The sequence below is a fragment of the Vigna umbellata genome, chromosome 4 (assembly GCF_029865625.1).
Source record: "Vigna umbellata cultivar VRB3 chromosome 4, Vumbellata_1.0, whole genome shotgun sequence".
Classification (NCBI taxonomy): domain Eukaryota; kingdom Viridiplantae; phylum Streptophyta; class Magnoliopsida; order Fabales; family Fabaceae; genus Vigna; species Vigna umbellata.
The window spans coordinates 31,644,075-31,654,502 of record NC_142168.1 but is presented as its reverse complement, the minus strand read 5'-3'; the positions used below and the strand labels follow the sequence as shown (position 1 = coordinate 31,654,502).

Here is a 10,428-nt window from a genome sequence, read left to right as displayed (position 1 = left end):
ATGATTTTGACGTTATTGTTTCTATCAATTATAATCTGTTTAAATTTTCATATAACACATAATAAATTTAAAAAATTAATATTACCTTTAAAGCGCGATTGACTCATTTTGTAAATAGGTCTATCCGACCTAATTTATTAATCATGTGTCAGATTGAAAACATTAATTTACATTAAACCGAGTTTAAACTTACTTAAATTTAAATAATTAATTTTAAAATAATAAAAAAATCATTTTTATATATAACAAAATATAATACATACAGATTATTACTCTATAACTAAAAAGATTTCAGGCCTTATTTCTCAATATTCTATAAACTTTAAGTGCTTCAAATTTTAAAATTACTTTTGTAGCTAAATAATAGGCTGTTGACATATAATGATTTAATTTATCATAAAATACTTTTTTTTTACCCACCTAACTGAAATTCATGATAGATACTATTTTGAAATTATTATAAAATTAAAAAACGCATTTTCCAATCTATTAACGAATATATTTACATTTAACACAACTTTCATCCAATGTATCTTTTTACATTTGTCAGCATTGATAATTTAGTAAATTCGAATTAAAAAATACGATGAATGATAATTTTCTCTAAAATAATAATATATTTCCAAAACAAAATAAGAAGAAAAAGAGATTGGGAAAAACAGCAGCAGCAGCAGCTGACCTGACTACACTATCCGTACGCATGCATACCCCAAAACCGAACCGTTCAAACTACCACCATCCCACGCGCCCTACTCGCGCGTCACTTCGCTCTCCTCAAAACGTGAAAGGCTCGTACAAAACCAACCTCTTCTCCTCCTTCTCTCTATATCGCAACGCAAACTAACAACAACAACGACAACCACCACCATCAACAACGTTTGTGTCTGGTTTTGTTGTGTTGTTGGGGATTCTTCATGGCAACAAACCCTTGATTCCTCTCCCCATTCTCTGCAGAGGTCAGTGACTAAACCTCTTTTCCTTCCTTTTTTTTCTCTTTCTTTCTTTCGATTCGTTTTTCTACGCAGATTCGTTCTCGTTTTCCCCCTTCCTCGCTTCCTTTTCCTACCTTCACGTTCGCCTCGTGATTCTCGCGTTAATTTCCGCTTTTATTCTTTCTAATTTTCCTTATTTCATTTTTCAAAATTAAACGAAATAATAATACGGATGCTCTCGTTGTTTTTTTCTCTCCTTTCGTTAATGCACCGTGCGCAATGCCTATTGGGAAAATGGTTAAATCGTGATTTGTTGTTGCGCTTTCTCTCCAGCTTCTCTTTCTCATTTACTTTTTCTTTATATTATTTAATTTCTTTTGAAATGTATTTAAGTCAATGATAATAATAGTAATGATATTAATGTTTCGTATTTTTTAGCTGTTGAATGTTGATTGGAGTTGAATCATTTCCATGAGGGAACGTGGATTGGAGTCAAATGAGCAAGATAATACAGCTGTATTTGGAGTTTGATTTTTTTTTTTTTTAATTTGAGAGATATATACTTTTTAACTTTAATGGTTGGTGTCAATAATGTCTTATAGTTTTTCGTTCTGAATGTGTCTGTTTATTATGTTCAAGTCAGGAGAGGCTGTGTTCTGAAAATGGTGTATTTGAAACAAGGTCACTCTCTTCCGTCGGAAATTGTTATTATTTTATTTCATTAAGGTAAATGATAAATAAGATGAGCTATCAAGAATAAGTTTTTCTTTATAAGTGTTTGATAATTTATATATTTTTTTAAGAAAGTTTGAATTTGTGCTCTAACTAGTGTTTGTTTGCTTTCTTTAGTGTGATGGAGTTTAGACATTACTAAAATGTTTCATTTTTTTGTTCATGTTTAATGGAGCGACGGCACTCATTTGCTCTTCACAATAACGTAAGCAACCTTTTAATGCATTTTTTCTCTGTTTGTCAGAGAAGGGCCATTCTATTATAGTGTTGGACGGTTACAGAATGGATCTAGAAGACAAGTTCCTTGCTAAAGGTGTGTTTTTGAGCTTCTTTTTGAGTTTGTTCTCTCAGTAGTTACAAGATGCAACATTCTGTTGTGCTTTTAATATTGTCTTGCTGGGTGTGTTTTTCTCATCCATTTACACGATTTAGAAAGTGAAGGATGCATGCTGTGTGATTTATCTAATGACTCTGTTATTTTATGTGTTTTACCACTGACAAACACGCTGCTACATGTTTCAACACATCTACTAATGTTTATGTACAGTTTCAGTCCACTGTTAGGGTTAAATGTTGAAAATGGTTTATTTTGGAAGGCGTTTTGTTACTTGATCATTTTCTAGCCCAATGGTTTGTTGCCTCATTACTGTGTTAGTGCCTAACTGCTTCATCAACATCTTTTTTCCTTCTTTGTTGGCTAATCCCTAACTTGGCATTATATATATATATATATATATATATATATATATATATATATATATATATATATATATATATATATATATATATATATATATATTTGAGGTCTTATCTGTTAATGCTGGACTCATATGGTTAAAATCTAGTATTTTTTCTATATTTCCTCTGTACGGCATAGTTTTGGAAAGTGATTGTGGCTATGGGCCGCAACGCTGCATAAAGTTAATCTAATTCCTATTCTTCCTCTTATTTTTTAATTGTAATTATATTTTGCTAAATAAACAATACTGTGTGTCCTTTGTTATGAGGAAATGTTAAATGTTGAGATAACTTATTAAGGATATTAATAATGGAAAATCATGTGGCATAACATGTACTAAAATTTTCAGCAATGGTAAGGCTATGCAAATTGTCTACAAAATCAATCTGGGATTTCTTTTTAACTGAATGTTTATTCTGAATTTTCCTGTTATGTATATTCACAATATGAATATCTATTATTTTTCTCCTTTAAATCTTGGGGATATGAATTTTGATGTACCGATCATGTTCTGTTTTTGTGATATGAAATGAAATTATGAATATTAATATGCTTTAATGTCAGTTTCTGCTATAGATAGAGTATAATTAGATAGGATTGAAGTACATGTAATCCTCCTAATTAAAACACAAACTGCAGAATTTAATGGTATTATAAATGCTAAGAATTGGTGAGATTATTGGATTTAGTTCTTCTTGTGTAAATACCTCAAAAGACGATTCTGTTTTCCAAATTGTCTTGTCAGTTACTAAACTTAATTTATTTGGGAATTAAAAGTTTGGCTGAAAGTACTCTTGATATAGATTTCTGTGCCAATTACCGTTAGGAAGAACCTTCCTAAACATACCAATCATTCTCTCCAGAGTTGCTTCTTTAAAATGCATTCCACTCAAGTAATACTTTACCAATCATCCAAACGTGCACCTGGCATTTTAAATAAGATTACAATTAAGTAGAACTGGCAGTGTGTCTGGTATATGACTATACTCCAATATTATTTATATCTACTCATATCTATACTGACAAGACTTTTTATAGCACATTTTGCCGAAAACTTCCATGGGATAATCGATTTTTTTAATTTAGATCATGGCCATAATATCTCACGTTAATCTGATATTGGTTTGATTTGTAAATATTCACAGGAAAATATTAAAGATGAGCATACAATATACCTTTTAAGTTAATATAATATTACCTCTTTTGTCCCTAGTCTTAAGATAAATTAGAAGTGGTTTCTTTCTATAAGACCCAATTAAAAAAAATGAAGTGGTTGTACCAGGAAACTATTAGGGGAGACAGAAATATTGATGAGAAGGGTAGTTTTGTAGATAAATTATAAATTTTTGGACAAATTTATTACTATATACTAAATAACCACTTTCTTAATCTTGATGAATTAGGTAATTGTTTATAAATAGGAATGAAGGAGTGATATTAGTTATGTATGTTTTAAGGACCAAAATTTCTAATATCAGCCAAGAAAGATCAAGATGATTAAGTACACTTAAATGGTTGGATTGAAGAAGAATACATTCCTTAAAAGTATTTTGAATGGTGCCCATGAATCAAGATTTGCACTTGTATTAATTGAGATGTGCATAATAAATTAGAAATTAAAGCTTTAGGTCTTTCTTCTTTGCCTACACTATCTAGTCTATATAAAGGGTTATTCCAAACTATAGCTGTCGTGCAATACACTTGGACTCCCTTCCAGGATTTGCTACACTGTTTGTAGATGCTCCTGTAGTGTCAACTCTGTCAGTATATCTCTTTTCTTTTTCTGTTTTCCATGGTAGGGAGGATCTGGTGCTTATGAGGTATTTACTTTCTCATTTTCAATTGATCCTTTTGTATTTCCTATAATTTAGTCTTAGGTATTTTAAGGACGAGAATGCCTGATGTGTACATACAATTATGTGTCATCGCGTCCTTGTTGTGTATTGTCAAACTTTTGGTGTGAATATCCTTATTATTTGGAATATAGGTTGGAGATTGTTTTATACTATTAACTTATTCAGGGTAGCTCACTTATGTCCCTCCTATTTATTTAAAGATAAGTTGAGCATTTCAGCCAGCGGAAATTGATTCCAAGTTGTTGATGATCTTGAACTGAAATAACTTTTTATGGTGTTTGTCTATTTCTCTTGAATGCTTAATTCATATACCTGATTTAGTACTGTATTAGTATCTGCTCATAATTTTGACAGTGATGTTTACATATTTTTATTGCTTTTTGGAAGTGGAAAGTGGTAATGAATTTGAATTAGTTCTATCCATACAAAGAGAAAATGCTTTGAAAACAATTATTGTTTTCTAATTTGGACGATCCTTCTTGATCTCATGATAAATGATTTAGTTTAAAATGCAAGAGTAAAAACAGATTTATGTGGCATTATTTGGAAAATTGATCTAATGCTTTTGAATTTCCTTGGGTTTGGCATGTGAATTAATGAATTTCTCCTGCATCAACTCTTCTTGGGTTTTTGTTTTTATATTGTTTACACAATTAGTTTTTCATTTTTTCTAGTTGAGTTCATGTGGGTTGGAGTTGATCTGTTTGTACATTTTTGTCTTCTTTTTTGGTTTACATATGTGATGTACCTTTTTGAACAATTTATTTAGTTTCTTCTGTTCAATTAAAGTAGAGATGGTTCTGTTGCAGGTTCTCTCGGTACTGCTGATTGATGCATGCATGACAACTAGGTAGAAACATAACTTGATGTGTTTAGCTCTAGTTGCTGGATTTCTAACTCTTAAGCTTATGTATGATGTTGAAATGAAGCTTAGGAGTGGGGAGCTAAAGTAGGTATTGGTGTACCAATAATGATACAAATCTTAGACTGAGAATGATACTATATATACCAAGGGTAGCAACATATGCTCGGATATTATGTTAAATATAAACGATTGGGGCATGATTTTATTTGCAAAGAAAATCAAATAGGATCTGTTGAAGCTGATTTCTGTAGTTACACTAATCCAAATCATGGTAGTCAAAATTGCATGCTGACTTGTAGAATTTCTTTATTTTAGGCTTCTGCATATGTGGGTGAGTTTCTGAGCTCAGAACAAACCTCCATATCATTGCATAGAATTGTAGACTGGACAGAATTGTAGAGCTTTTTTGTTCTGTTTGGTGAGTTGGGTTCCAAACTGTTTTTTTTCCATTTTGGACTTCTGCAAACCCAAACACATAAATCAAGTGCTCACTAACCCTAACTATTAGAGAATCAAGAAGCAGCAACTAAGTGAACTGAGAAGCACAACTTAGTTGTCTTCATCTTCAACTCTTGCAACCATCTCCAAATCAAATGGTGGATGATGATGTTTTTTCTGTGCCACTTCTAGGTGAGCATCATCTAGATAATATGAGTGATGAATGAGATGGAGGAAATGAAGATCACTTGAGTGATTATGATTTTAGTTTGGACAATCTGTATTAGAGAGGTCTAGCGTCCATGTTTTTTGTTTAAGGCAATAGACACTACTAGCTTAAGTTGTGAATTCTGTGTTGCTTTATTTCTTTTTTCACAATGGTACCGATGCCAGATGGAGGAATATGGTGGAAGGCCAAAATTCCTCTATATTAACATGCCATTCCAGCCTATGGTACTACCGCAGCAGTCTTTCCTTCACAAATTGCTTATGGCAGTTGGCCAAAGAGTTCCATACAGCTGCTATGGTGGCTTTAACAGCACTGCTTTCTTATGTTTATGATTATGAATTTAAGTGTTATTATCATTTTTTTCTCTCACTTTGTAATCTGCATATATATGAATATGAATTTTCTGAATCTTGTAGAATCTTATGTTGTGTTACAATTGCATGATATGCTATTTTGTTTCCCCTTTCTGAGTGCATAAAATCCTGATTGACTACCTTGATCTGAACGATATAGTCAATCATTTAATGGTTGAAGATCTTCTGTTCAAGGTTGAAATGCTCCGTGATTACCCTTTTATTCATGTCTTTGGTGGAAGTGGAACCTGTGAATAGATTACTATCTATTGTATTTGTTATTGCTCTGGATTAATCTGTTATTGCTGTTATTTCTCTTCAGTTAATCAACACCTATACTGGAGTGTAGGTTTTGCTGTTTCCTCTAGTCAGATTTTCCTTCTATTTCCACTAGACTTATTTTGTATTTGTTTTTTTTTGGTCCAGTTTCTGGTATTCAAAGTCTTTCATCTAGTGCTCAAAGTACTCCTGAAAAAAATGGTCATTCGGATGATGCTTCAAGAAGTTCAGAACTTCTTCAGGAGTTCCTAAAACCTGGTCTTAAGAAGGAACTTCTACGAACTTGCGTTGATAAGGACAAAAAGAACATTTCTTCAAAAAGCAGGATGACTGAAACTAAGTCAACCAGTAAGATTGTCAAGAAGCAGGACTCAAAAAAAGTTTCTGGTGTCAGCAATCAGTCTTCTAGGAAGCAACATCGCAAAGGAGAAAACCCTGTGCGGTTTGTACCAGTTCCTGACCCACCTAGTGATTTTGGACATTCAAACTCCTGGATCTGTAAGAATTCTGCTTGTCGAGCAGTTCTCTCTAAAGATGACACATTTTGTAGAAGGTGCTCTTGCTGTATTTGCCACCTTTTTGATGATAACAAGGATCCCAGCCTTTGGTTGGTATGCACATGTGAATCTGCTCAAGGGGACTCCTGTGGATTGTCTTGCCATATTGAGTGTGCTCTTCAACATGAAAAAGTTGGAGTTGTTGATCATGGACAACTGATGCAATTAGATGGTGGTTATTGTTGTGCATCCTGCGGTAAAGTTACTGGGATACTTGGGTGAGTAATCTTCTTTACTTTCATTTGTATTTTACTCAGTTCTTTTTATCAATATTAAATGAACCTTTGATTAATCTTTTCAAATTTCTTATTTATGCTGTGAAATATCAAACATGCATCAGCCTGTATTGTTTTATAACTATATATTCCATGTTTCTTGTGTCTCTTTGTCCATCATTCACACAGACATACTTGCAACAATGACGCAAACTTTAACTACTACAGTTGATGTTATCAAATACGCTTTCTAATTTGGTTGTGAAATAGAATATTGTAGTGTATAAAACATTTAAACTATTTTCTACTTGCGTTTGTGACTAAACTTTTAGCTTACGTTGGTGAAATTGGTGACTCATGTTAAATACTGGCAGATGTTGGAAGAAGCAGCTAAGCATAGCAAAAGATGCTCGACGAGTAGATATACTATGTTTCAGGATATATTTGAGCTACAGGCTTTTGGATGGTACTTCAAGATTTAAAGAATTGCATGAAATGGTAAAAGAAGCAAAGGCTAAACTGGAAACTGAAGTTGGTCCAGTTAATGGGGTTTCTGCCAAAATGGCACGTGGGATTGTCAGCAGACTCCCTATTGCTAGTGATGTCCAAAAACTCTGCTCTCTTGCTATTGAGAAAGCTGACGAGTGGTTGGCCACTGTTCCCAATGTAAATCCAGAATCCAGAGGTTGGAACTATAATTTATATATATATATATATATATATATATATATATATATATGTATGTATGTATATATATTCTTTTTGTTTGCCTATCAATTTGATTTATACATGGTGTATGATGAAGTTCTTCATCTTGCAGAGGGTTCACTTCCTGCTGCCTGCAAGGTTGTGTTTGAAGAGGTGACGTCTTCCTCAGTCAAAATAATTTTAATTGAAATGTCAAATGCATCTTCTGGGGACGTTAAGGGATACAAGCTATGGTATTACAAGAGCAGGGAGGAATCACACACTAAAGATCCTGTTTGTGTTTTTCCCAAATCTCAGAGAAGGATTTTGTTATCCAACCTCCAACCTTGCACGGAATATACATTTCGGATTGTATCTTTTACTGATACAGGTGACCTGGGTCACTCTGAGACCAAGTGTTTCACCAAGAGCGTTGAGATATTGGAAAAGAATTCATCTTCATCAGTGGCCGTGAATCAAAAAAAGAACCTTCAAGCTGAGTGCAATTCTTCTGGTTCCAAATTGGAGCCCAATCCCACATCAGCTGACTCTGGATTTAAGGTTCGAGACCTTGGGAAAATCTTGCATCTTACTTGGGCTCAAGAACAAGGTAGCTTTGAGGGGTTTTGCTGTGCTGACAAGAGAAACTGCTGTGGGCAGAGTGAAACTATCAAGCCTAGCAAACCACAAGAGCAGTTGCCTTCAGTTTCACGTGACCTCGATCTAAATGTAGTTTCAGTGCCTGATTTAAACGAAGAGCTGACACCTCCGTTTGAGTCTTCCAGGGATGAAGATAACGGTTGTACCTTGCAGCAGGCTGTTGAGGCTGATGATGATGCTGCTTCTCATGATTTAGACAAAAATTTAGCAAGATCACATGGTAGTGGTGGTTCACAAACATGGAACCATGGACAAACCGGAGAAGTTCCTGCTGTTGACTCACGTGGAGACGCAAGTAGGAAAAGGAAAGCTAGCACAAATGAAGAGACACATGATTGTGACAGCACTTTGATAAATGGCTCTCCTTTACGCCCTTCTGATGGTCCATTCTCTTTGGATGAAAACTTTGAGTATTGTGTGAAAGTAATTCGCTGGCTAGAATGCCAAGGTCATATCAAGCAGGAATTTAGGTTGAAATTGCTGACATGGTTTAGTTTGAGGTCGACAGAGCAAGAACGAAGGGTGGTAAATACTTTCATTCAAACTCTGATTGATGATCCTAGTAGTTTGGCAGGGCAGCTAGTTGACTCATTTTCTGATATTATATCCAACAAGAGGCCAAGAAATGGGTTCTGCAACAAGACCGTGACATCAAATTAAGCCTTTGGAATCCTGTTACACGAGATCCCTAAATGCTTCAAGACTATCACCATTTCAAATCACCCTGATTGTTTCTGCCTTGTACATGCATTTTTTATTACTCACCGTGATTCATTTTATTGGGACAAGCTTTTGTCCTGCTAAAAGGATTTGCATTGATGATTTGCGCAGACAGTAACTCATTCATCCTTGAAGTGAAGAAGGATCTTTGGACATCAAGTCTCAGGATGTTGAAAGGCTATTTGCAATTTACTAAATTACTGCAATTATTTATCAATTTGAATTTAGTCACAGTTGATCATTATTAGTGTTGAACTCTCTTCTCATTACTTCATTTGACAAACAACACTGTGATGGCTGATTTATTCATCCCGTCATTCTTTTGTTATCTTATCTTTGGTGTTTCCATGATTATCTTCATGTGGGTCTGTATTATGTAACCCAAGTGCTCATGCACTCTCTTTCTTAGTTATTATCGTAGCGTGTTGTAGGTCTGAAGCCACCATGAATAGTCAATTAAACTAAGCTGTTGACACAGTAGATAACATTCTAGTTGTATCCTGCTTGACAGTGTTAAAATTAAGGAAATGCTTCTAATGTTGCAATTTCTTCTCTTGATTGAAACTTGAGGATAAAAATGAAGTAAGCTTAAAGAATATCATTTGTTTTTTGAAGAAAATGAATCTTATTTTTCCTTCAACTGATTTTTCTGAAATGCACCATGAAATGCATTTTTTAACATTTAAAATTTGTCTACAATAATTGTTCAAATTTATGATCCCATTAATGTTATTACAATGGTCCACTATTTTGGTTGACTGTTAAATATTTTTTATTTTATTTTATTTCATGGTTTTGCTAGTTACTTGATTCAAACACTGCATTGAGAGAATGCTTGCAAGTAATTTTCTGTCTTGTAAGGAATTTTTGAACCCCTTCCATGAAATGAAAATGATTTTGTGAAAATTTAATCAAGATTGATTTTTGAGAATGTCATTTTCTTAAAACTAAATCAAACAAGAAACACAGTTTTCCAAATTTAAACTATATCTTTTTGTTGTGAAAAACTTTCCTTGATGTTCTCAAGTTTAATATTTAATAAATAAGGTTGTTCTTTTGAAATTCACTTTAAAAATAAAATTTATGCTCTGCCAAACTATAGAATCACGTTTTTATAAGACACGTCTTACAAAAGACTTGAAAAAGATGTTACAATTACACGAGTG

General features: G+C 33.5%; 1 protein-coding gene across 5 annotated transcripts; it reads left to right on the top strand.

Annotated features, from left to right (window-relative positions):
• The first annotated feature begins 672 nt into the window (after positions 1 to 672).
• VRN5 (Fibronectin type III domain-containing protein) lies at positions 673 to 9,595 on the top strand. 5 transcript variants are annotated; one of them, XM_088113454.1, is made up of 8 exons: positions 675 to 956; positions 1,371 to 1,448; positions 1,572 to 1,658; positions 1,909 to 1,977; positions 5,069 to 5,109; positions 6,571 to 7,198; positions 7,570 to 7,880; positions 8,016 to 9,595. In XM_088113454.1, exons 6-8 carry the CDS (start codon positions 6,750 to 6,752, stop codon positions 9,200 to 9,202), a joined length of 1,947 nt encoding a protein of 648 aa, XP_087969580.1. In that variant the 5' UTR covers positions 675 to 956; positions 1,371 to 1,448; positions 1,572 to 1,658; positions 1,909 to 1,977; positions 5,069 to 5,109; positions 6,571 to 6,749; the 3' UTR covers positions 9,203 to 9,595. The 5 variants fall into 5 exon arrangements, with proteins under 5 accessions (XP_047163475.2, XP_087969579.1, XP_047163473.2 ...); XM_047307519.2 differs by lacking the exon at positions 5,069 to 5,109 and having other exon boundaries at positions 673 to 956; XM_088113453.1 differs by lacking the exon at positions 5,069 to 5,109 and having other exon boundaries at positions 673 to 956; positions 1,371 to 1,658.
• Positions 9,596 to 10,428: the final 833 nt, after the last annotated feature.